The sequence below is a fragment of the Phalacrocorax carbo genome, chromosome 4 (genome assembly GCF_963921805.1).
Source record: "Phalacrocorax carbo chromosome 4, bPhaCar2.1, whole genome shotgun sequence".
Lineage (NCBI taxonomy): Eukaryota > Metazoa > Chordata > Aves > Suliformes > Phalacrocoracidae > Phalacrocorax > Phalacrocorax carbo.
In genome coordinates this window covers 52926342-52954207 of record NC_087516.1, presented here as the reverse complement: position 1 = coordinate 52954207, position 27866 = coordinate 52926342, and the positions used below count along the sequence as shown (strand labels likewise).

The 27866-nt window shown below is 39.6% G+C and overlaps 1 protein-coding gene across 1 annotated transcript in view; it reads right to left on the bottom strand.

The window, feature by feature from the left end:
• The window catches only part of GRID2 (glutamate ionotropic receptor delta type subunit 2), a 743546-nt gene that overhangs the window by 92099 nt on the left and 623581 nt on the right, over positions 1–27866 (bottom strand). The window contains exons 12-13 of the mRNA XM_064449954.1: positions 18431–18569; positions 7428–7623 (exon numbers count right to left, since the gene is read on the bottom strand). Of these exons, the coding sequence (XP_064306024.1) occupies positions 7428–7623; positions 18431–18569 (335 nt within the window). The remainder of the gene's footprint in view (positions 1–7427; positions 7624–18430; positions 18570–27866) is intronic.

Here is a 27866-nt window from a genome sequence, read left to right as displayed (position 1 = left end):
GGTTTCCTGTCTGGACTGTTTTGCCAAGTAGAAAGATGACTACATGCTAAGGGATGAAGTACTTAGCTTTGTATTTGGCCAGGATGGGGACACCCCCATCGCATGCTCACTCCTCAAAGAGCTGTCAGCCATCTTTTCTCCAGCTGAAAAGTCTGGACTCAACTCTGCAGAATGCAGTTTTACAGGTTTCAAGCCAGATTAGTTCCTCAGGGTATATTTTGCTATTTCTTATTTTTATTGCCATTTCCAGTCACAGAATATGATTGTGTTTTGATAAGTACTGTACAAAATAAGCAACCAAGAAAAAGAGGTTCCCAGTTTAGGCACTCCCAACCACTCCCTAAGAAGGAAATTGTCTACAATAGCTAGGAAAGAAACTTGGGCACCTAGATTTGGCACCTGAAGTTACACATGATGGGAGTAGCCATGGCAGTTTAAGGATCTAAGTGAAGCAAGGTCTTAAGAAAGAACTATCTTTAAACAGAAGAAGGGATGTACCTGTGGGGGGACCCTAAATAAACAAACTTTCAGGCAAACAACCTTCACTGAAAATAAGCAGAAAACTTCAAGATTAGAAAACTGTCTGTGAGATTAATGCAATTATGTTAATCAATGAGACAATTCAAGAGAAAAATGTGGCTGGCACCACTGAAGCTGGAGAAAACAAGAGATAATAAGGATCGATTGTTCAATAAAATAATTTCCCCCCTTTCTTTTTATATTGTATGAGACTATTATGAACTTTAGCTCCCATGCTCATCTTCTGAAGTTAGGCTGTAACTCTCCTTTGAGGATGAAAGCTGAAAGGTCAGACACGGTGAGGTTGTTTTCTGAGAAATACTCTTCCTCTGATAATGGTTGTGTTCATTAACTTAGTTCATTCTGGAGTATAGTAGTCCTTTGGTTTCACCCACACCACATCTATGATGGTATTTAGATGACTATAGCGTGAGTTCATCTCTCCCTTCTTATTTGGCAGTTATAAAAATAAGCCAAATGAAGGGAAAGAGCATAAAGCAACCAAAAAACAGTGCTAATCAGTTGATGGGTAGCGATTGTCATACACCAGAGACCTAGTTGTCAAGGTTTTTATTAGTGTAATAACAAAGGATAGCGTTAAGGAGTTTGAAGAAAAGACTACTGTCTTCAGGGAAAACTTCATATCTTACAGCAGAGTCCTTGGAGAAAGCATAAAAAGATACTTGTTTGAAAACATAGTTGCACTGGAAGCTCACACGAATGATTTCCAATTCAGAAATGAGAAAGCCACAGGGAGAGTAAGAACCAACCATGAAGGGCCTTGAAATTCAAGACAATTATTTTTCGCCTTTTGTTTTATTCCAGGAGCATTTTCAATAGAACTAAATGCGGAAAGAGTGCTTTGTAAAGGCCAGAGAAAATAACGCTGAAATTACTGAAGTGATGGATTGGAGGTTGTATGGGTAAATCATAGGCATGTTATGGAAGGTGAATGGGCAAAACTTAAACAGACACACAAGCTTAAGCCATAGAAAGCCACTGGAAAGAAAATGAAGACTACGAGGTCAGCTAGTGTAGGTTTTAGGTTGAACTAAGTCAGCGGTCAGACATTCAGGAAAAGACAGCAGAGGAAAACAGACAAATTTTATTTCAGATAAAAGGAGCTCAGTTCAGTGTAAGAGAAGCAGGACTGCAAGCTGTCTCTGTGGAGCCACTAGCTGAATTTTTGGGGATCTGAGAATACTCAAGGATGAGCTACTGACAGAAAAGTCTATGGTCTTGGATGTAGGATGGCCAACAGAAATTGGAGAACAGATCTGGAAAATTCTCAAAAATAATAGAGAGATAAGAGAGAGAGAAAGCAGTGTCAGTCATGGAAGGTAGAATGTCATGGCACCACAGCAAGACATCACTCAGTGACATCTGAGGCTGTTAAAGTGACTGGCAGGCGTACGCAGAATGACCTTTGAACAGAAGTCATGAGCAACTTGGATGGCATTTCAGTGACAGCAGAAGCGGGAAGGTACATTCAAGAGCATGTAAGATGAAAGAGGAGAAGATGAAGGCAGATAAAATTTTCAGGAAACTTTGGAGACAAAAGTAATATGGCAGTAGTTGGCTTGCTTAGTTGTTGGATGAACACGTCTGTGGAGATCCATTTCTTGCTATGCAGGCAGACTCAAATTTTGACTTACATTTTCATTTGAATAAAGCCAAACTCTGCAGAAAATAATTTTTACAGGTGTTCTACTCAAGATAAAACCTGTGAAAACTCTCTAGAAAGTCAAAGTTAGATCAAACTTTGGTATGTGCTTAGGGGAATTTGTAAGGGAGAGCAAGCCTTTTGTTGAGCCTACCTTGAATTCTGGAAAATGAGGCAGCAAGAAAACAGTTTTACATTTCGTTTCTAAAGCTATGCACAGAATCTTCTTCATGCTCTGTTAACTGTCACAGATCAGTTATTATACATCCAAAATACATTGACCCCCCTATTCTAATCCAGACAGCTATTGGCCTTTTGATAATGCCTGAAAGTAACACCACACTGTGTTTGTAGTGCTTTCTGGTCAAGATTCTAAATTTTTGCCCTGCTGCAAGTTGTTTAAACCCTAGATATGGAAGCAAAGATACACAGGATTATAGGAGGGGGGAAAAAATTTTTTTTTCTTCAGGCCGATTATTCTTTTGGCTCATGCAAACTGAAGCCAATTTGTGACAAGGTTATGAGAAACATGTTTTGCAAAGAAATATACCCCACTCCCCCGTAAACTGACATGTTGACAAGGTATGAGACATTAAACATGCTAGTGTCACCGGATCAGGCATTCCTCCTGTCATTATTAACAACACTTCACTTGTAAATCTGGCTTAGATTTTATACTGAGGCTTGCCTTCCAGGAAAAGGATGCTGTATGACAAATAAGATGGAGCCAGTCCACCCATGATAATACAAAGTGAGGACAGCAGGTGCGTTTGGTACCCCCAGGCACCTGCCAGCTCCAAGTCATGGACTGTGCAGGAAAGGGTAATTGCAAAAGAGATAAATTGCACCTTTAGCTGTGGGGCTGAACATATCAAGGTCTTAAAGGTAGTCCTGAACCTTCCTACTTGTAGAGCAGCAACAGAACATCTCATCTGCCCAAGAAGCATCACCTCCAAATATAAGGACTTGCATATATTAACTAGATCTTTCTGTGGTGTGATCAGTGTATCCGCCACCAGAATGGCAATTCCAATGGCAAATAGGTGAATAAATCAATACAATTAGTTAATTCAGGAGTCTTTTGTCCCATCAGTAGAAATCTTCATGCTGCTCCTACTGTTGAAACCAAATTAAGAATAATCATGCCTAGTTATTAACAATTTGTTCTAGCACAGGACCACAAATTATTATCCCTTTTTCCCCCAGACAAATCACCTTAGCAAAGCTTTGTTATGGCCTATTCATAGGTAGTTTAAACAATATTACTACTATTACGGTGTTGTCAGGAAGGTAAAAGTGCCATCCACAGTGTCCAGGGAAAACAAAAGGGCTCAGCAGTAGCTAGCATGTTTCCACTGGCAGCGCAAGTAGGCTCACAAGAAAATCAAAATCTCAAGACCAAATTCCTTTTGATACTGTGTGCAAGTTGAAGAGGAAATATTACAAGAGGCTAAGAGGAGTTTCTTTTAATGTACCATGCAGCAGCATTATTTAACCTGACAGTCATTGACAAGTTTCCTACTGGCTAAATATTTTGCAGATAGAGTTAAATAGACAGAGGTTTCAAACACATTTGGATTCTGCCTATGCAGCCTGGGAAAGGAATTTTCCACTTTGTACTTCTGACAAAAATGAAGATGCTGCAGGCTATGGTAGCGTGTTCAGAGGAACAAGGTGGGTAGGATAGGGCATTAGGCACTACTATACTCCAGGAAAGAAGGAGCAAACAGGGGCACAATGGAAGCACTTCATTATATATTAAATGGGAATAGTTCTAAGGATAGGAAAGCCTGTAGTGCTTGTAAAGGATTAAGCAGGGTAATGTGCTTTTTAAGAAGACATAAAGATGTATGTAATGTGATATTTTAAGCCTAAATGATTTTTCTTGGAGTCCTCAATGAATGTTTAAGCAGGCATGACTTTGGCCGCTGTAAATGCTCCCCAAATAAATAACTTCTGTGAAAATAGAGATTCCTTTGACAGAATGAGATGCATATTTCATAACCTAAGCAAAAAAAGGAAAATCAATTTGAGATACATGAAACACTTAGGAATAATAAAGAAAAAAAGAAGATAAAAGTGAATATTCTCCAGAATAATCCAAGCATATATAGGAATACAGCTACCTCCTCACCCATTTTGATTTGACAGAGCCAGAAGACAAACAACTGAATGCTTCCCTACCTTCAATTCAGATATTCAGCTGCTTTTTTGATGCCTTTTGAGAAAGGAAGAGACAATAAGTGGCAGAAAATATCTAAAGTGCCTGCACTTTTCAGGCTGTCTCCTGTCTGAGGTATTCAAAACTCTGCTCTCTCTTCACAGTAAATCTACCCAGCTGCTCTCTAACCAGACCTGATGGTGTATATAGCTGTTCACTATGGACAGAATAGAGGCACACAGAGTGATACATATGCACCTCATTTATGAGAGGAACAGAACCAATAAATATCAAAACCTGAAAACTTACAATGGCATGATCTTCCCATCTTATTTCTCTTGCCTGCCCTGCCCTCCTGCTGGGAAAAGCATGTCAAAGCCATAGATTGCCTGATGCAAAATGGGACTATGCAATCATTGTCATTTGGCTGTATTGTATTTTCACTCACACAGGTGCCATTCCCCATGAAGTCACTGGTACAGTAAGTGTGCAGTCCTGCTGAGAAAGCAGGATGATGTGATGAGTAAATCAGTGGTTGATCCCCCTCCCCTTCCCCTTGTTTATATATACATTAGTATTAAACTGCTACTTTCCTCAAAATAAGAAGAGTGCCAGCTCCACTGTAAAAGCAAGATAAAACTACTTTTAAGATATAACAAAAAAAGTTTGGCAAAGCCTCTTCTACGATGGCTTCTTGCAAACCCCATTTAACTTCAGAAAGGGTGCAGCAGGGAGTGTTGTTAAAGAAGAGCATGTCCACTGCATCCATAACATCCTGCACACCTCTCTCCCATGTTGGTCTCTCCTCTCACAGGCCCTTCATGGTAGTTAGGCAGCCTAGTGGAAATCCCTTTCCCTGTGCCCATTTGGAAGCACTCATTAAGTCTCAGCCTTCATGTGGCGCTCCAGGAGCGTGTGCTGGGGTAACGGCCTCAGAGAGCTTGGACAAACTGCTATTCAGTCATGCTTTAGCGCTGATTAATGGTAGAAACAAAATGAAGCACAGAGGGAGACCTGCTGGCTTAGCTTGTCCAGAGTTATAATCTGGCTGAGTTAATAGCTCTGATGTGGCCAGTTAAATTCGTTCAAGACCCTGAAGAACATTACAAAGTATATAAACAGGCTGAGGGGACCCATGAATTATTTCCTCTGAAATGTTTTCTTTTCTTTTTAAACTATTTTACAGAGATTATAATCTCTGCCTCTTATCAGTTACCTTTTTAAATATTAATTTTCCTTGACGAAGCCTAGCTTTTAACATCACATTCTTCATCCACCTTTTTTTCCTGAGCAGGCCAAACGCAGTATCACAAAACCTTCTGTGTGAACAGCAGCTGGCAACTAATCTTTTTCTGTGTCATTTCTTGCTGTAAGGTGAAAGAAAGGGAGAAACTGCATACACGTAGATGGATGTGTATGTTCATTAGAACTGGGCCAAAGCCCATTGAGATTTTAAAATTGGAGGGTGGTAGGCTTACTCACATGCTGCAACTTGGCTTTTCAACGCTATAATTTCCAAATGCTTGTTCCTGGGAAGCAGAGGCATGGGAAATTAAAGAACCCAGATATTTCTGGTTTTGTAGGTTTTAAGACAGCAACTGCCATGTTTCCAGGAATGAGAAATCAAAGACTGTAATCTGGAATTACCTGCCAGCATGATACACTGGTGTTTTTTTTCAGCTAAAAGCCATTATTCAACACAGCTGTGTTTGACGTGCTCTGGTTTTTGATTATTCTGAAACCTTTAGTATAACTTGGGAAGGCAAACCAGGAGGAGGGCAAGGTTTTTTTTTTTGTATACAAAAGGCAAAACCTAGCTTTATCAGCCTCTCACAAACTGAGCTAAAATATGTTTTCTCAAAAAAAAGCAATTTCCTCTAGCCAATAAATCTTTAGACTGTCTTTTTTTCTTGCTTTCTTAGCCTATGACTTTTTCTAAAGGGGTTCCAAAACTGCAGTTCCCCGGGGCCTCTCTTGCCTCTTCTTTCAGGCTGTTTAGTCCTTCAGAGGAGAAAAATATGATCTTAGTTATACAGAGGGTAGATTAGTGATTTATAAAACTCCAAAGAGTCTTTGTTATTTAGTAGTTCTTTTATTAACAAGAGATCACCAGTGATTTCATAATTTTTTAATATATTCTTTAATGTCTCTGTATCCAGTGTGAAAACACCAGAAATTACAGGTTTTCCTGGAAAATGGATTTTGATGAAGACAATAGGCAGAGTTTATCTGGATTTTTAAAAGTCTCTCAACCAACCTTAAAACAAGTGAACGCACAACTTCATGGATATTTGCTCTAATTAATATGCACAGTGTGAAGTCTAAAATAAAACCTATGAAATATTACAGTTCTCAGATTTGATTTAAAACTCTGAATATGAAGATACAATGGAAGGGACAAAGTTTGTATACAGTCACTCATTAACCCCTATTCACTCTCATACTGAACCCTTTCGCATACTACTTTTCTTATTAAAGCTGTAGCTTTCAGCCAAAAACGTGGGAGGGAATGATTGCATTCACAAATATACCTACAAAATTGACTCCTGCTCTCAAAGTATTGTCCCAATGCTGAACTCACTACAGAAGGTGGCTGTGAGACTCTTATTTAAAGCCAGATATATTTTTTCTGCCTGCCTCTCTCAAGACATACATGATTCAGAGCTACAACTGAAAGCCAAGGTTTTCAGTGTCAGGAGTGTACAAAGATAAGTTAATCAATGTCTTGTATCCAAAGTGCTTTAAGCTCTGTACAGTACATTGCCACGTCTTCTGGGGTTATAAGTCCAGTGATCCTATTCTCATTTTGCATCCTGACAAATGCATTCATCTCTCATACCTATAAATCCTTTTCAGAGCAAACATTCTTGGTACTCACATTTTAAAATGTGGTTGAAAACAAGCTACAGAGCTGAGAAGTCCCAATCTTCCATGCTGATGCAATGGGCTTGCAGAAATTGGTACCAGACATGATCACTATCTGGGTGCAAATGCATCCCTTATAGTTAAAAGCAACAACTAAGCAAATGCGGTGTTATGGCAGAGCATCTCCAATGGGAAGCAAAAAGTAAGTCATACCAGTACCTTTTGAATGCCCGCGGTCGACTCCATGACGTTGTTCTCTGAGCCATTACTTCTGTTGATCATCCGCCACATTTGGGAATACATGCTGTCCCTCTCAAAAGGATTCATCCCTTTCACTCGGACATGCTCATAGACTGCGGAGTCCAAGACAGTACCATAAGGAATATCCGTCTGCCTTGAGAGATCCTGGAGAGACCTTAATTGTCGGTGAAGAAAAGAGACACAGGAGACTTGAAGCCACATTTTCAAGAGGAAGGAGCTGCAGGCAAGCAAAGGGCAACACATAGGAAGATGGCTGTCAAGCCAGTTTCTTTTTGTTGTTTGGTTTGTTTGGCTTTTTTTTCTTAAAAGACAAAGTGAGGCTGAAAATTTGTTTTTATGATTTAAGACACAAGGAGGAATATGAAGTGAAAGGCAGGGATGGAAAAAATGAAAATGGATGAAAAGAGAACAACGGAAGGAGTAAGAGGATCCTCTCAAATGCAGAGAGCTCCTTTGAGCAGAGGCAAAGGAGAGAAGGGAGCATTGCAGCCCCTCCAGCCATATGCAGCAAGTTCAACAGAAGAAACTGCCTACAACAGTGCGGTGTGGTGTCACCACACACCCTGCTGCTGGGGAGCGGGACTGTCGGCACCAGAGCTAACCCTGCATCTAGCACTGAATTTAGCCCTGAGCACCTGGGCTGAGTACTTCTAGGTGCTACGGGGTTACACAATGAAGAGCGGCTGTACAGTGGTATTCCTGCGCTGAGCTGTGCACCCGTCACACAAAACAGGTCACATCCTACATTATTTTCAGCAATAGGAAGATTTCCGTTGTGGTTTCACAAATCATCTTTTCATCACGGTCCATGTCATTTAGGCCAATAAATTTGCTCTACTCTGCATATTATTTAGCCTTACCTGTTCCCTATAAGCAAGAAAAATTAACCAGTTTAGAATTTTCTAAAGCATCTGTCATGGGTTTAGCTGGGATAAAATTAATTTGCTTCACTGTAGCTGGTATAGTGCTGTGCTTTGGACTTGGAATGAGAATAATATTGATAACACACTGATGTTTTAGTTGTTGCTGGGTAGTGCTTGTACTAGTCAAGGACTTTTCCAGCCTCCCATGCGCTGCTGGGTAGACAAGAAGCCGGGACGGGAGGGGACACAGCTAAGAGAGCTGATCCAGACTGACCAAAGGTATATTCCATATCATATGATGTCATGCCCAGTATATTAACTAAGGGAAGCTGGCCAGGGGAAACAGTGATCGCAGCTCGGGGACCAGCAGCATTTGTCAGTGAGTGGTGAGTGGTTGCATCACTTGTTGTTTGGGTTTTTTTTTCCTCGTCCCAAGATTTCACCTCTCTTTCTGTTTCATTATTTTCCTTTTCATTATATTATTATTATTACTATTACTGTTTTATTTTAATTATTAAACTGTTCTTATCTCAACCCGTGAGTTTTCTTACTTTGGCCCTTCCGATTCTCTCCCCCATCCCACAGGGGTGGGGGGAGTGAGCGAGCGGCTGCGTGGTGTTTAGTTACTAACTGGGGCTAAACCACGACAGCATCCCAAATATGGCTTTGTCAACCTTGCTTTGGACTTAAAAATGTATATTAGAACACTTTAAAGTCTCCTTACCTCTTGGCCTTTATTTTCCTGTCCTATCGAGTTGCTCTCACATACCTTTGTTTCTTTAATGGCATTCATTAAAGTTTCAAAATTACTACTGCAATATGTCTAGTGCCTAAAATGCATTACAGCTTTCCTGACACAAATTAACTTTGTATAAACTGCACAAACCTAACAGATGACATCTAAGGACAAATCAAGGGTCTGAGTGCTGTCTTAAAGTAGACAATAGCAAACTGTAAATCTCATTGCAGCCACAGAAAAATGCAAACACAAACATAGGAAACTCATCAAATTCCAAGTTGTGCTTCTGAAACATGTAAATATAGAGGCAAGTGAAAATGGCCCTACAGGGGGAAAAAAAGGGAATTCTTAGGTGGTCCACGGATGGCATTGGAGAAAACAGTAATCAGATCTCACAGGATATGTATGCCTCTGAAGACAACAGTAAGCAGGAAAAGGAGAAATCAATAGAGCTCAGAGGCAAGGGTTTAGAGGTTAGATGAGTCAAAAAGAAATCCTTTGAAATTCAGAAGTATGGGCTTAGAAAAAAAACATTGAACAAGACCTAAATTCTAAGCAGATAATATATAGCAACTATATATAAGGAAGGGATAAATTTAATTTTGAAGAGTAAAAAACTAATGGTATTAAACTTCCCACCGTCCTCTCATCTTTCTACAGAAAGACAGTATTCTCCTTCAAGAACATAAGCAGCAGGGAACCTGCAAAGAATCAGTACACATATGAGATCATCAAAGGTGAGCTGCTAGATGAAGCTTTTCCTGAAACCAAGTATATTGGTCTTCTATGAGAGGATTAACTGAGACATGCCTTTCTAGGAATAAAAATGTGAGACTCTAGTAGACTAAGGTATCAGGAGAATAAGTACTGAGGCTAATTTGTAATTAAAAAAAAAAGTTAAAAAAGCCCATCCAAGTCCAGACAAAAACCTATGAGTTCTGAAAGATTAAATATGAAATGTCTGAGCTGTTAGCAAAAATGTGAAACCTCATTATAGTCAGTATGTGAAAGGGAAACAGTAAATATTTTTAAAAGGCTCTAGTGGTAATCAAGGGAATTACAAAAGTAAGCAACTAAAATGTTTAGTAAATAAATAAACTGAAATAAGAATCAATAAAATCTCAAGATCAGTCCTGAAGATTAGACAGAGCCACTTAGCAGGTTTCTCCAAGGAAAGCAATTCAATCATCTATTACACTTTGAAATTACTGAAAAACCCCAAGATTTTCAAAAGGTCCTCATCTCATCAAACAATATACAGCAGGTAGAAGTATGGACAGGCTACAAAGGAGGAATTTAGAAACATTTGCTGGCAACTCTGGGTGGCACTAGGAGAGCCAACACTCAGCTAGAGTGGATGCTCTCAAGGGACCTCAAGGGTAACAAGAAAAGGTTTTGCAGAACTAAAAAGCTGAACAAGGAAGGTGTTGACCTGTTGAGGGGGACAGCAGACACAGATAAGGCTGAGGTGCTCAGTGCCGCCTTTGCCGTGCTCTTTCCCAACAAGGTCTCTGAGGTCTCTGTGTCTCGAGGCAGGGTTCAAGGAGGCAATGAGCAACCAGCAGTAGGTGGTCAGGTAAATCCCAACCAGAAAGGCAGGGATTGATTGACAGCACTAGACCCATAGAAGTCCACGGACCTGGCAGGCTGCATCAAAGTGTGCTGAGAGAGCTGGCCAATGTGCTTGCAAGACTGCTTGCTTTAATTTTTGAAAGATGAAGGAGATTGGACGAGCTCCCTGGCCACTGGAGAAAGAAAATATCCAGACTGTATTCAAAAAGATAAAAAAAGATGATTTACGGAGTTAAGGCTGGTCATCCAACATCATGGAGTGAGTCCTCGCAGGGCACGTTTCTGAGCACATAGAGGAGAAGAAGCTGACTTGGAACAGCCAACATCGATTTACCAAAGGTAAGTCATGCCTGACCAATCTGGTTGCCTTCTACAGTAAAATGACTTGGTTTGTGGACAAGATCAGAGAAATGACGTCGTTTACCTTAACCTTAGCAAGCCTTTCAATACTGTCGCCCACAGTATTCTTATATCTAAATTAGGTCATTAGGTCTGTCTGGGTGGGAAACCAGATGGATAAATTCCTGGTTGGATAATCAGGAGGCTCACAGGGTAGCTTACCTTGAGGCTGGTAACAGGTACCACAGAGGTCTAAGCTGGGACTTGTCTTTAGCAATAACCTGGTGGCGGTGAGTAAGCACCCTCTTGTCAAGCTTGCAGGATGACATGGCATTGGGGGACCAGCTTGTTGCTCAAGGACAAGCTGCTCTTCAGGCAGACCTAGAAAGGCTGGAGGAATGGGCTGACAGGAGTGCAACAACCCAGGCTGGGGCACAGCTTTGCAGAAAGGCACTCTGGTAGGCAGCGGTGGGGCTTGGTGAGAATTTCTCTCTGTTTCACCATTAGGCAAAGTGCTGTGTAGAACTAGGTGTATTACTGTTGCACTGACAATCTATCTGTCAAAAGCATCACTTATGAAAGGCACTAGATAAATACAGGATACTATATTCACCCATTCTGTGTTACTGCTGCTGCTGCCACCAATACACTTCTGTATCTCCTGGCAGTACTCTGAAGTGCAACAAACCATCACAGGATGCATATTGTAATGTCCTGCAAATGCTGTGTTATTTGTCATACATATTGCTAGAAAAGTATACAAAAAGTATTTACTGAGTCTCCCATTTCTAGTGACACCACCTAGCAAAATTGCAATCATTACTTCCCAAGACTCTGTATAGCCGTATAATTTCTCATATAACAAGAAACAAAGCATTTTCTGAAATACTACTGCTAACTGGTATATAAATGATATGTGTAGCTGCTGCCACAAAATAGTATAGTTAGAAACAGCACAAAATAAAAACAGCTCCTCTGTATATCTTGTGGCTATAAAAACAACCTTGTTATTTTCAGAAAAGCAAACCAACATAAGACACATGCTGTTAGTCCAGAAGTGTATTACGATTGGGTATGGGAAATGTACTACAGTCTGAGAAGCAACCAAGAGTGCCACTACACACAAAGGCATCACCAGCAGAGAAATAACAAGGAGGAGAATTATGTTGATGCCTTCAGGAAGGCATGTTGTAGCTGCCAAATCTGGCATTAACTACAGTCTGCAGTTCTTCACTTTTTGGTGTTGCTACCCCAGCGTAGATGCCTCTCACCTGCCCTGCACTGCATCTCTGCGCAGTTGTAGGAGCTGCTCTACGCTGAGGAAATGGTGGCAAGAGGACAAGAGCAAGACAAGTATGAGTGTAAATTCTATGGATGCGCTAAATGCTGTTGTCAGCAGTAAACCAGGCTTTGGTTCACCTGACCCTACACTGAGAATCAGGAAAGAAGTTTTGCAGCCTCTGAGGTGTGCATGCTGCTGCGTAGGCAAGCTGCAAAAGTGGAAAAGACCTATCACATCAGTGACTTCATCCCCTCACACAAATATGTCAAATGGGATCACAATATGTATGACCTCCTTCAGAAACTGTTTTTATAACCTGCAACTCTGCAGACTACTGGAACGACATTCCCAACCTAGCAGCCAAGGTACAGAAAAACAGAGAGAAATGACAAACCTTGAAAGAACGAATAAAATTATTAAACCATTGAGGTTTGTTTCCAGAAGAAAGACTTTTTATAACTATTTTGCCTCCAGCCTGGTTTTTAGGTTAGACATTGTTCAATGTACCCTTTATTCCTGGATTAAACAACTCATTCTCCACTCAGACAAATACATTTAGGGGAGACATGAATCCCCGCCTCACTATCTCACCCAGTCTGACCACACAGCTGCCAAACCAGATCTCAAAATACGGAAAAAGTGTTTGTCAAACTGATTAACTCCTACGGGGAATCCTTTGATTCCCAAGTTTGAACACCATTATCTACAAAGGATGGGAGTTTAATTTTGTGATAGTTTTACTGATCCCAGTTGAAATACCTGCAAAGCTAAGCACACATCTAACACGAGTAAAGGAATTATAATCCCACATTTTAAAACACTTATCTCTTTGAATTTCTAATATAGAAGCAATAAGGTAATGAATGTTAAAAGTGCTTAGAAATAAAAAAGCAGATATAGTTGAAAAAACTGTTATAAAATACCTTTAATTGAGCCTGCATATAGAAAAAATCTACTTATAGGGAAGTGACCATGCAGTCAGGTCACAATTCAGCTTATTGATGGTTATCATTCATGAAGCATTGTGGGAAAAATGTTATGTGTGGTCTTTATGGTAAGTTTTTTCTCATTTCAGTTACTGAGATAATACCAATACTTTCCCATACAAATTACCATATAGGGCTATTCTGAGGATGAATGGAGTCATTTGACGATGAATTATTAACAGCTACATGTATTTTTCAGTACTTTTTAATTTTGTTTACTGTTCTGTACCTTAATCAGGCAGCAGTTGTCAGGTCACTTCCATTTTCTGACTTAGTACAAATTAATTACTTTTTAATTTAAAAAATTATCTTTGCTTTCAACTCAAAGAAAAAAAAAATCGTATTAGGATTTGCACATGTCTCTTTTCCCAAAGCATACCTTCTTCTATAAATTCAAATCCTAGACAGAATTGGTAACATGTTGTTCAAATATGTCAGCCAAAAATGTTTAAAAACTACACAGAAAATGTATAAAAACAAAAGGTCAGCTCCATAAAGGAATAACCAAATTCCTTTTTAGGTGATTAAATACCATTGAGGTCAGAGGCTTGGGCATCAAAATATCTTTGTAGAGCTGGGTTATTGGTAGATTTAGGCTGGCCATGTTGTTAGACTTGATTGTTGCACAGAACTGGCTGCATGAAGTAGTCACTAAATTTTAGGAGAAAATAACGGATGTCATGGCTTACACTGAAGCCTTTATTTATGACTAATTCAGTTAAAGCTTTCCAATGCCTTTCTTCTTTTTTTCTAAGACGTTAAGGATTAAATCAGAGGCAGGCTTAGGGAACAGGGCACAGTAAGCCAAGAGATTTGACTGTTGGCAGTGACAGCTGTGTCAGAAACTAGTAACACTGCTTGCTAGACAGTTTGAAGATCTGGGTGAACCATGTTAGAGGAATGGTTAAATGACATTCCGTTTTTCAGCACTCCAATTACCTCATTCTTGTGTAATCCCCCTTGCAGAAAACTTAGAGGTTGTATTGAGCTATTTAAAGCCTCGGGGACATCTTAGCTTCAAGTGAAACCTGTTTTAGGAAAAATGTGAAAAGAATGACTAGGCAAAACAAGGATGACAAAAGGCCTGCTTCCATTATTCAGAAGCAGAGGTCTCACCTGTCAAATAGGACATACTAATAGCATGGAGAACATAAAGTGAACTTCTTATTTTACAGGAGACACAAGATGCAGACTCCCCCCACCCCGGGTATACAATCTAAAGTCTTAATCAATCTTCCACGCTTTTAGCAGTGGATTAGATTTAAACTTGAAACCACCTATCATGGGCCTTTCATACGACAAATCCTTTGGTTTCCCCTCTGCCCTCCTCACCCCCTCAACTTCTCTGCAAAATTTCAGTGCCTGGAAGATGGTGGTGACACCCTCCCTTTACCCAGGGAAAGAGTGCAGTGCAGCAGACTGAGTAAAATCAGTCTCTGCCAATGTACTCTAATTCCGTCCTAAAGGAATCATAAAACACAGTAATGGCAATACTGGCTCAGTGATGAAATGCACAGCATCAGCACCTACAAGAAATAGCTGGAGACCTCCAAATTTATTTGGCATTTACCAAGAAATGCCACTCTATTATTATTCATTCATATTGCATTTGAGACAGTGATCTAAAGATTTAAGGATCATAGAAATTATGCTTTGCTGCCACAATGTTTTGGCATTTGAAATGCTGACTTTCTTGATTTAAATGTCATCTGCAATGTGAACAAAAGATGCATCTAGGAACTACTTTATGACTTGCATGCCTTTACTCCTGATACTGCCTGTTGGCAGATGAAAAGCTGAGCTCCCAAAGGTATTAAGAGTAGCCGTTTGCTTGGGAAAGGTGATTAACGCCCACTCCTATTCTTCTTGTTCCTCTAAGTTAATTTAAAAATTGTAACTATTTCATCTAGATTAATCACTGAAGCAGAGAACAAATTCCATCCACTTCAAGTGAGGTTATACAGCAAAGTTCTACTTGGAGATTTTCTAGGGAAAGGGAACATTTCACTAGTCCTCCCTAGTGCATTGCCTATCAAAACTTTGTAAATTTTTCTTCTCAAAATAGGGTTCTGGATGAGGCACTGACTAGGAAGAGTGTCTCAACCTTCATACCAGCCAAGAAAGGGAAGCTGCAAGAGCTCTGAACACCAACTGGCTACACATCCAAAAACTGAAATGCAGTAACTCCAAAATGTTTCATGGAAATGAAATGTGCTGTGGGCTGCTTGAATCCTCTTATCTTGCATAAAAGATGCCACAAGGGCAGTACCTTCAACAATACACTGTAATATCTGATGCTAGCTGGAAATCTGAAATGAAAACCTATTAACTACTTGTTACATCTGTGCAAACCCACTGACTTCAATCTCTTTCATTTTTCTGACTTCTCTGAAGTTGGCTGGATAGCACTACAAGCAGAATCTGGTTTATTTTCTTTAAATACTTAAACTAATTTCCATTCTGGCCTTCAAAGCTCCCCAAGGTACAATTTGATCTGATAAAAAAAGAGCATCAGCTTTTTTCTTTGTTGCTTATTCATGTTTCCCACTTTGCAGTAATTCAGCACGGTAAACAAACAGCCTCTCTCATACGTGCTGGTTTGAGTTCCAATTCTGGCAGTTTTGTAAACGAAAGTTTTACATTCCCACCACAGTTAGGATAACTTCATTCCCTAATGGATACTTAACACATCTAATTACTCTATTTTTAAGCTGCAAGCGCTGTTGAAAAATGTCTTCATTCTTTCATTCCAGGAGCTTTCCAGCTGTAACGTTTTCTCCTGAATAAAACATTTCAGTGACTTTGCCCATAAATAATACAGCACAAAGACCATTGTAGTCCCAACTGCATATAATAACCTCAGAATTCCACTGAGGGTTTTCTAGTGACATCATAATAAACTGCAAGAAAAAGCTGAAGATGTATTAAATTATAGTTTGGATATATTTTATTATTTTTTACACATGATAAGAAAACTCAGGCATTTGTCATGGTAATTTGAACATTTTTCTGGACTACTTCAAAACTAGAAGGGACATAACTTCAAAGCAGGATGCAGAGGCATATTTCATATTTGTAAGGGCAAACTGAATGACTGACTATATCATTATTATTTACTTTCCATGTACAAATTCCCATGTTGTTTCTTCACGCTCCCTAGTTAAATGTAAGGCTTTTTAAAGTGAAAAAAAAAAAAAAATCACCCTCCCTCAAAACCTTAGGATCAATGCTGACAAACCGATGCAGAGTATTGTTTTACTCCTCTATAAATTGTGAAGGGATTATAATTGGGACTACTGAGTCAAACAGTTGGGTTGTATCAAAATACCCCTGCAGCACTCCATGATCTCAAAGTCTGTTATTCAGATCTCAAAAGAAAATGATAACCTAATTTAACGGGTGATACAACTGTGTCAGGGGAATGATTTGCTCAGGTGATTTTAGTCTGTTTTACATGTATCTGTCTTAGAGTGCTTAGCCCTCTAATAGGTGAAACTGTTGAGGTTGTTAGCCCAGAAAAGAGGGAAAACAACCATAGACACTTCATTTCCAGTTGGAAACAAATAAAGATGGGCACTGCTTGGGCATTTCGTGCCCCGGGACACCAACTCCTCCACCCCTCACCCAAGGAGCAGGGAGAAAGAGAAAGGGTTTATGAAGTGCAAGATGGTCCTAATGGGGAGAATGAGGAGATAACCATGCACTCAAACTGGGGGCTACTTCTGCTCTTGAGTCTGAGCTTTGACTTTCAATTGTAAAAAGAAACTTGACTGCTATTGCAGACATTTACTTGTCCATGTGCTATTAAAGCCTGGATTGGTTTTAATATGTAGAAAATCCTCACCTAGAGGATAAGTGCCTTAGTGAGACCGTGGTGATTGGCTGACATACAGTGACGCTTGAACATAACCTCTGAATTCACAGGAGGCCAAGGCTCCCCCTGTCCAGTCTGCACTAGTGGCTCACTGTCTCGGGGACATTTCAGAGATGTGGAAAGCAGATGAACCAGAGGCAGCAAGACCTTAGGTTATGATACACAGAAGGCAGGGACTTGAACCAACAACTGGAGTGGGAAAACGGCTTTTTCCCTAGGGTCAGCATTGAGCCTCACTTGAAGGTTGGCCTTCTACCTTCTGGAGGAAGAAATACAGCAGAACGTGCTTCTCTATCATTTTTGCAAAGAAGGAGCTATGGGAAAGGCTAACTTTGTCACTCTCAAATACTTTCATGGAATTGCAGCCTCAAGATTAAAAACCTACTATTGAAAAAAGGCCAGGTGCCCCTTGAAATGCTTGGCTAGCTAATACTTCACTGTATTTTCTAGTCTCTGCTTTGACCCAAGAGGAAGGATTTGGGGGTCGTGGGGGTCACTGGAGCAGTGGGCGTGAGGATAACTCAGCATCCAGCTTGCTGAAGGAGAAGAGGCTGGAGAACAAAAGGGCAGAGCAAGAGGGTAGGAGACCTAGAAAGGTTCCTGTGGTATGGAGAGATGAGAGGATCTGGAAAAAAGGACTGGAAGATGTGGCAGAAAAGCAGGTCACCAGGAGAAGACAAGGACATTCATGTTAGGGTGGCATGAAACAAAAACAAACAGACAGAAAAAAGAGAACTATGTGATCTGTTAATGTAGTAAGAGAGCACCTGGGAGCAGAAGGAGCAAGGATGACCGGTAAGTGAACTTTTAGTGTTTGTTGCTATTAACATATCTTTGCCTTGGCAAGAAAAGGTGAATTCAGCTCTGAGCTCCCCATACACTGAAGAAGCATTGGGCTTCTCCTGATCAAAGTGTTAGAACACAAGTACTGTGGGATGCATTTGAATGGAAAGCACAGCCTGAAAACACACAGCAACAATTTATACTTTCCCATTTCAAATACTGATACACTGGTTATCTTAAACTCAATTGCTTCTTTCAAAATATGTATGTGTGCACGCATAGGTATGTATATGTGCCACAGAAAAGTGTCTGCCAGTGGCCAACAATTCCAATCCTAAAGACAAAGTGTCTCCAGAGAGACTGGAAGTCTGTGGTATATTGTTATATTTTTAGCTTCCAAACTACTTCTCAGGATGATAAAAATTTCTCCCTTTCTCACATTTAAGTAGAACGTTCATACCGCTCTACACACGTATATATACGTTCACCCTCCATTCCCTCAGTTCATTCTTTATTGACTTACTGGATGGAGTTCTCAATGCGTGTGATGGTGAGGAAAGCCGCTAAGTTTGCTGTGTAGGAGGAGATGACAATCAAAGCAAAAAGCCACCAAGCCCCCATCATCAGTCGGGTTGCCAGGGTTGTGTATGGAACCTCTCCTCCTGTTGGGAAGAAGGAAAAGCAAGAATTTTCATTTGGCAGAAGGAAACCCAGATCCTCATTGCTCGTGAAATGTTCAGGAGAACTGGGCCCCAAGGTCAGCAAGGTTCTACTAAAGCAGGTTGATATAGTAAACTGAGCAGGACTTGGAGCCACACTTCCTATGCAATGAAAAGTACAGAAGGAAGCCCACACTGTCAGCCATCATGACTGTATTTAATCTCTTTTGCTATTGTGCTTTTAATTGCAATTCATCTGCCAGTCCTGTCCAGTAATGGAAATAAACTTCAAGATTTCAGAACAAAAAGAACAAAGGTAAATTCTTACAGTGTTCTTCCCTTAAAGACCTTATCTAGAAACCTTAATTAAGTTTTTCTTGCATTCTCGAAAACAGAAACTTTAAAAAAACCTCATCAAAACACAATTATTTTTTATAGTGCTGTAGGCAGGAAGATGTTTGAGAGAGCCATAGTATGTGTACAACTTGCTGGAAGTGAACATGGACGTGCAAAAAAAAAATCACATGTATTGAAGAAGAATGCAATATTGTTTTGTATTCCCGTAGTTGCTTTCCTTTAAAATTAAATTTTTAAATCAAATGATCAATCTGACTAACAATCAAGTAAATCAAAATATATTGCCATGCAAACAAAACATTAGCAGCAATTAAATCTACCAAGAGCTGCACAACACCTCTGCTGTGTGAACAGAGCCCAGTTTAGCAAGCCATGAAAAGCATTATTTTTCATTCAAATACCTGCCCCCAAAACACACTAGTTCAGAGTCTGAAAGAAGTCCTTCAGTTAAAACCATATGAACCACAGATTTTTAGATGAAGGAAAATTCATTATTTTTAAAAAAATACCCATTTTGTTTGCAGTATAAGTTTTGTCACAGCTACAAGAAACTAGGGTGGATAGGTGAATGCAGCAGCCACCCACAGTCAACAGCTTAAGATGTTTACCTGTTTCGTCTCCCACTATACCCAGCAATTTGAAAAGTTGTCATTATTTTTTAGGTAGCTTTCTCAGAAGTAAAATCTTATGATGCTACAATAGCTGGGATTTTCAAGAGCAAAAGCATTTTGCTACAGGTTCAATCATCCTGCACTTGGTCACAACACAAAACCCTCATGCAAGGCTCCAGGCTTGTGGAAGAGTGGCTGGAAAGCTGCCTGGTGGAGAAGGGCCTGGGGCTGTTGGTCAACAGCCAGCTGAACATGAGCCAGCAGTGTGCCCAGGTGGCCAAGGTGGCCAGCAGCGTCCTGGCTTGTATCAGGAACAGTGTGGCCAGCAGGAGTAGAGAAGCGATCGTGCCCCTGTACTCGGCACTGGTGAGGCTGCACCTCGAGTACTGTGTGCAATTTTCGACCCCTCACTACAAGAAGGACATTGAGGTGCTGGAGCGTGTCCAGAGAAGGGCAACGAGGCTGGTGAAGGCTCTGGAGAGCAGGTCTTATGAGGGGTGGCTGAGGGAACTGCGGTTGTTTAGCCTGGAGAAGAGGAGGCTGAGGGGAGACTCTATCACTGTCTACAAAGGAGGTCGTAGTGAGGTGGGTGTTTGTCTCTTCTCCCAGGTCACTAGCGATAGAACGAGAGGAAATGGCTTCAAAGTACATCAGGGGAGGTTTAGATTGGATATTAGGAAAAATGTCTTTACTGAAAGAGTGGTCAGGCACTGGAACAGGCTGCCCAGAGAGGTGGTTGGGTCACCATCCCTGGAGGTATTTAAAAGATGTGTAGATGTGGCACTTGAGGGCATGGTTTAGGAGGCATGGTAGTGTTGGTTTGGTGGTTGGACTTGATGATCCTAGAGATCTTTTCCAACCTTAATGATTCTATGATTCTATGATCTGCAAGTATTTTGTGCTGGATCTTCACTTATGTAAAAACTCCTTCACATTTCCCCAGAAAGTAGGCTTGATAGGAATATGAGTTACAATTATTCTCATTCCAAGTACAAATAATTTTCAGTTATGTACACAAACTAGATATTTAATCAATGCTTGAGTATGAAGGATCACCTTACTGTTTTGTTCAAAGTTTGTCCTACCTATACGAAGTATTGGGAACTCTGCATCACCATACAATAAACAAATTTGAAGCTTTTTTCCTACTTCCTTGATGTGGGGTTGTGCTATATGTTAAAAAATAACTGGCTCCATTCATGTATATTTTTGGCATGTAAGTATTATATCCTTTGCCTTTTAAGAATTCCAGTATTGAAAGACAAAATCTGTATTAGACCTGCTCAGTTAGAAATAAGTTTCCTTTTATTTCCAAGATGCCATGTAATTATCTGAAATAAGAATCTACCAGTTAGATTGCAAGATATTATTTCAATATAAGGACTTTCAAAGATAAACATTAACTTCATCATCTGAAGATTTGGTTTTCTCTCCTGCATAAATTTTGAATTATTTTTAATAGAATATTTTACTTCACAAGTTTTTTCAATGTTGCTGGAATATTTAATTTTTAAATGATTTTTAATAAAAATGAAAAGAGCAGACAGCTATATCAATTTATTGGAACAGGCTGTTTGTCCTTGTAAACTTTCAGGTGCTGATCCCTACAGATAATCTTTGTATTGAATTCAGCTGAGTAGAGTGATAGAGAAAAAGCCAATGATCCCCTGGACATCTTTGTATTTTCATATTTCAGCTTAATGAGTAAAACTTTAGGTTCTCATATTTTTTATTTAAATTAAATCTCAGAAAAGAGAGGACCACTGAAAGTCACACAACTGCCTTCTGGTTTTCAAGAGAGGATGCTATGCAGCAAGTGGCCATGAAAGCCACCAGAGACCCCTCAGCCACAGTGTTCCCCATGTTCATACAGTGCAGTTCTCCATACACTGGTAAGGTTGTCCCAACTATTCACTGTTACTTTTCTTTTTTAACACTCACATTACCAACAGACTTTAAAAAACTGTGGATGCTGGTAATTCCAAGTGATTTTAGTTCACCCAGATGTTTGTGGAGTCTTGTTCCTAATTCACAGTTGTACCTTGTATATCAGCAGTCAATAAATGAAGCTTGAGGACAAAGCTTGCATCCAAGTACATGTACAAGAAACACATATCAAAGTAATTAATCACTTCTGCCCCTACTCTAAAAATCTTTGCACTGACGCTTCTTAAACCACCATTTCTAAAGCAGTACTGACACTGCAACTGCATGGGTGCATGATCCTTAAGCAGTACAGGCAGGGTGCTCCACCTCTGCTAGTGAAAGAAAGAAACAAACAAAAATCAAAGGAGATCTCTTACTGCCATAGTATCATTTCTTTGGCATGGATTAGGAGACTTAATGCTATACAGTCTTGTTCTATTGCACTGTTTGCTAAAACACTTAGCGCACAATGACAGCTCACCTTAAGAAACCTCTTCAGTCCCTTCCCCCGGTTTTGTTTCTAGGGATAAAACTTTCCAGAGTTTTTTTCAGTCCAAATTTACATGCTTTCTCAGTGCAGAAGAGTACCAAATAATCCAGGAGAGCATCAATCACTGGTTTTCTATTAACATTACCATGAAAAAGGACTAGAATGCAGAAGGGACTTGCATGTAAACTTCCCAGGGCTCTGCTTCCCAATATCTAGTATGAGTTTCAACTGTATGGATGCCTTTATGGATGACAGCATATTCTAGTTAGGAGGGGCTACACACAGGACACACAATGCATCAGAGGAGGGAACCAAGATGATAAAGCAAGTCTGTCCCTGCTGTTGTCTTTCATATGGTACCAGCAAAGCTTAATAACCCCTAATGGCAAAGGAGACCACCTGGGGCCATGTAAACACACATTGGCGACCAGAATAAAATCTATCCTATCGCACCTCGTTTCTATAGCAAAATTCATCAATGGGAGTTAACATGTGGGTATGGTTACACTAAGAACACTACTGTTGTAACATGTTAAACAACACTTAAAAATACTGAGCTCCACTCATGAAACAAATCAAAATCAAGGAAGACACTCAGCAGTCCTGGAGTTGCTTTGTCATATTAAGAGACAGCCTTCATATGAATACAGAGGCTGTATTATTCTTTAGACTTGGCCCTTCCAATACATTCGCAGAAGGGTATAATGTGGCACAAAATGCCACTACCTGTAGATCACCTATGTTGTGGATACAGCTCCTAGTATAATTAATCTGACACTTTTGATGTGTACTAAATTAATTCAAAAATCTAATCTGCCTTTAAAAATTTCCAACTGCATGTGCAGGAAGGAAAAGATATTTTCCAGAGTAAACTGAAGTAGCAAAAAGCAATCTTATTGGGAGGCTTCTGAAAGAGCTGAATTACCGTCAAAGTGACAGTGAAAGAAATTACTTTTAGTCCTCCCACTCTCATCTAATGCAGCTCTCCTTCATCAATCCTAGGCCAGTTTAATGCAGGCCTACTTCAGATGACAGGCTTAGATTGCAACTTATCTTATGAATTTTTGTTTATTCCCATTTCTTTTCAAGTGCTTCAAGCTAAATATCAGAAGGTAAGAAAAATAACGCATTGTCTTGACAATCCAAGCTATATCATGTGTAATTATGACAGATCTAAATATCAGAAAAAACCCACCTTGGGAGACAAAATGTGAACCTATGCAATTCCCATACAGTTTTCTAGTACCTTTGAAGTTATTCTCCCTTGTTAGCAGTAAGTTTAAAGGTTTCTTCAAGTAAAAAATAGCAAGAGAGGATCACAGGCAAGGAGGAGAAATGAAATGAGAGAAATGGGCAAAACAGGGAAATTGAGGATCACAGACTGGTGAGATCTTGGTATTCTATAATCCTGGACTGAATTTGAATAATTCAAAATGCACAGGCGGCTTCTCCAAACTTTTTGTTCTCAGGAATTTGTCACTTGTTTGCTTGAAGAAAAACCACGTTCATCTGCGTAGTCCAGAGCTATGAAATTGTTTCATAAAGAAAGAGAAAAAATTCTGTTTTGTGGACAAAAAGAAATGGTGAAACACCTCTTGGAGAGGTTTTATCTGCCGTTTGTATTTCTGAGATCAAACCTAGTGGCAGCCATCTTGCTGAAAAGTGATGCAATTTTTGTTACTAGTCGTCCAGGCACTAAATGTGCAAGCTAAGGTCTCTCTCTGATTTAATATTGATTTAACAACTTCACTGGGAATGCACAATATTTATAAATAAAACACATTTGCTTAACAGCTCAAAAGTATTTTTTTTACTATTACTAAAGCAAACAGCTCAGCAGCACAGAACGCACAATGTTGAGAAAATTTGGAATTGATTATTGAGAACAATGTCTTTTGAAGATTAATTATTGAAATTTAGAAACACCTACACAGAGAAAAGCCATAAACCACCCTTATTCTATGCCCTGTATTTGATAACTCTACTAAATGATGTTTCTGCTGGACTGGGAGTCTGCTGCAGCTACTCCATATGTGAAGAGAGAGGCTTGGATGTGAAGACTGCCTGTCTCCTACAGGAAGGACACTACAAGAATCACGGCTTGCAATTGCTATGTGTGATAACCACAGCTGCCAGGGAAATCCCAAAGACTAGGTTCTTATTATAGTCAAAACTCAGTTTGTCACCAATGCTTACCATCAAGGCTATCCTACCATTCTCACTTTAAGAATGTAATCTCAGTTGCAAATAAATTTGTCAAATTTCAATCATTTAACCTGCAATAGTCTCTGCTAGGCGTCTGCAGTGAGCTGAATTCCTGTGTAAGGAGCTTTAGCCAGATATTTTTCAGATAATTTTGGGAACCATGAAAAGGGTGTTAAATGTGACTGTTTTGTTGAGGAACTCTAATACTATGAAACTTGAAAGGAAGGATCTTGATTGTGCTTAGAAAAGGAAGGTGAAGAAATAACAGGGTGGGTTATCCAGAGACAGGTTTTGGTTTTGCTTTTTCTTGCAGATACTCTGTCCACAGCCAGTGAATTATTGGCCTTTGGAAAAAAAAAAACCACAAAAGACTGGGAGTTGGCTGCAGTTTAGCCTTTAGCTTGTTAGAACAGTCACATCAATTATGCTGTGCATCTGCAATTTCCATTTGCACTAATATAATGTGTAGAGTTCTGCTGCAAACAGTTTAGATCAATGTACGTCTTACGTTTGCTTTGTGAAAGGGACATTTAATAGACAGTGGGTGTAAGGGGAGTACTTTTTATTAACAAAGAGGCAAAGGCATTTTATATTTCAGCTATTTTTGCCATGAGAAACAAAACCTAAAGTTTGACTGAGGTCTGTTATCTTTACAAAACTCTGCAAAGCAGAGCTCTTCAAAGGCAGAATCTTTCAGGGCATTAGCTGTTGCTATTGTTCTGTTGAAAACTTTCTTGATAATATAAAATCTCTCCTGTTTTCAATTGGAAATGTTCAATGCAGTATAGGACAAAAAAAAAATACAGTCAATGAAGCCTGTACCTATTTCTACCAGCTGTGAAATAAATGCAGCTTGGAAGTTGTTGGAAAATCTCTTATAATGAATTTTCTTTCCTTTCTTTTCATTTTTCACCCATACTTTTCCATTTTTCCTTGAGCTGTGCAGAGTGCGTTCATTTCCATAACAGAGAAGCTGGCACGTCATAACCTGAGTTTGTAATATTACATTGTGTGCTGAAGTTAACACCTATTGACCACAGCAGGCACGACACATATTCTTCAACAGGAGAATACAACCCCTTGAATTGGTAATGCCTTCCAAATAAGCTTGTAAATCAGTGGCTGTATTCCCTAGCCTCGCAAATACTGGCAGATTGCAGGGGATTGAGAGTAGGGAAGGAACTGAGCATGAGGCAGGGCTGGCAGCCAGATTCTACAAGGTCTGGACAAGTTCAAGAGCCAGCTATTGCTTTTATTCACCACACCACCTGTTTCTCCCCTAGCATTTTGTTTTTATTAATATGTAGTGGTTATTTTTTTCCCTTTTAAATTTATATATCAAAAGAGACATTCAGAAATATTGTTTCACACATGGAACATTTCTTCAGGTCTTACTTCCTAAAGAGACTGTGTTGCATCTAGGTATTATTACTACCATTACTATTAATACTGAAACAATACTCAAAATATGTGAGGTAGTAAGTTATAGGAATTGGGTTTTTTTGGTTTACCAGAAGTAGTAGGATTGGAAGGAAATTTTTTTTTACTAAAGTGATTATAAAAGTTTCCATCAAATCCAAAAGATCAGGCAACATTTTTTTAAATAACATAATAAAAGTCATGTGTAGCTGGGGTTTTCATTGTCAAGATATTATCATATATTAGTTTTCTAAAAATAAACATGAAGTAAACAAGGAACAAAAACTACTTCGAGAGATATGTGAAACATTTAAAAATGTTGAAATATTTAGGAGTGTTCATATTTTCTCCTATTTACCATAAAAATAATTTAGTGGAGCTATTGTAAACTCGTGGAAATATTGGTATTCATTAATCTTACAATTTGAAATATTAGATAAATTTTGGATGTCTATCTTCCTAGCATACAATTGGTAGAGGAGACATTTTCATATGACTACCCTAACAGCATCAGAGCTCTTCTGAGTTTATAGCTGGCCTATTCTTTTTGCTGAACATGAGTCCTTTATGTGTCAAACACTATGCTTAAGGGACAAACCAAACATATCCTATCTCTGTCTATACTGAAAATCTCCTTGCATATCCTTTGTTATCAGCCTCCATCAGCATTCTCCCTTTTTAGGTACTCTTTAGTGTCTGGCTCGGGTGTGACTCCCAACAATACATTATAAAGCATTTTTGTGTGCGCCACCGGTGTATTTACCATGGTCATGCTTAGGCTTCCTTTTTCCTGTTATTTCTACAGCCTTCCTCTTTCTCTGGATGATTTTGAGGAGAAGGACTGGTGTTGTACTTTTTGAGAAATACTAATGTTTTGTATGAATATATATCTTCAACACCAGACATTTTAATGGTGATATGTTTTGGAATTGTTAAGTGTATGTCTGTATTTGTGAATTCTTTCAAGTTGTTACATCCATGTATTAAGATGGAAGAAACACTTGAGCTGAAGGTTCAGTTTGGTCTTTCGGTTTTACATTAGATTTTTTTGTCAGATTTCTTAAACCTGACCATTGCTCCAGGACTCACATTAACAAATAGTGGTCCTGGAAGGTCCTTAGCACGCTTTTTAAAAATGTTTGAGTGAAATCTGTTTGGATTTGCCTCCTTCAGGCTTATTTCAAGTCACCCCTAGTCATCTGAGATCTATAAAGTTGTTTGAGAAGCTGCATCTTATACATGCTATAGATCCTTATCAACAACTCTGGAAGCCAGCTAACCTGAGAGTATATGCGCAATCTTGTGCAGGTAGTTGCAGGCTCTCTCCAGCCTCCTACCAAGGAGGCCAGGCATGAGCCAGCTCCAATCTGAAAGTGAGATTACCACGCTACCTTGTCACTCTTGGTTACTGTTGGCCAGTTAGGACCTCCAAGTTATGTTTCAGATCTTGCAAACTCCCTCTGAAAGATCTCTATTTGCTACTGCTGTGCATCTGTTTGGATGTGCCTTTGGCATTTGAATTGCATACTAAGGCTCATTGCCCAGATCTGTTTCCTCATTAATAAAGAGAGATTACCCATGCTGAGGCTTCAAATGCTGGGGCTAATCAAGGACAAATGGCACTGTCACTAAGCCCTCATCAAGGTGCTGCCCAGTGTACCCATCTCATAAACCTGGTTGGAGGGCCTTAGCAGATAACCTGCTGGACAAATAGAAATATCCAAAAGATGGCCCAAATGACTACTGAAAACCTATTTTGCTTGAAATACAGGATTCTCAGTCATGTTCTTTGAATCCCTCCTCTCTGAAGCTAGAAAATGTTCTAGCACTGAGGAAAGGGCTAGTGCTACCCTGTGCAAAGCATTTCAGCCTACTACAGTGTTGGCTGACCGCTGGTTTGTAAGTTTGAGTTTCTGCTATTTCCATTGTGAAGTTATTTTTCTGTCTGCAAACACCAAGCCTGCCCAGCTTGCTGTCTCTACTGCAACGGCTTCATCCTAGCGACAGAGGGCTAATCGTTTGGCCACCAGACTCCCTTGTAAAACTCTGCCAAGATACAGCAGGAACTGTCACAGACATCCTTGATTAAAATTTTGTTTGAAAATTAATCTATCTGCAAAAGTCTGTCAGACATATCTATTCACTACATGCTTCCAATCGCTTGTTTATGCAGAGCCCGCTTTTTATCCCTGGATCAAATTTATACATAACAGTAGTTAAAGGCTCCATGAAGCTGAAAAATATTTCGTGACAATAGCACTACTAAGGGCAAATCAAGGAAGGCAGTGAGAT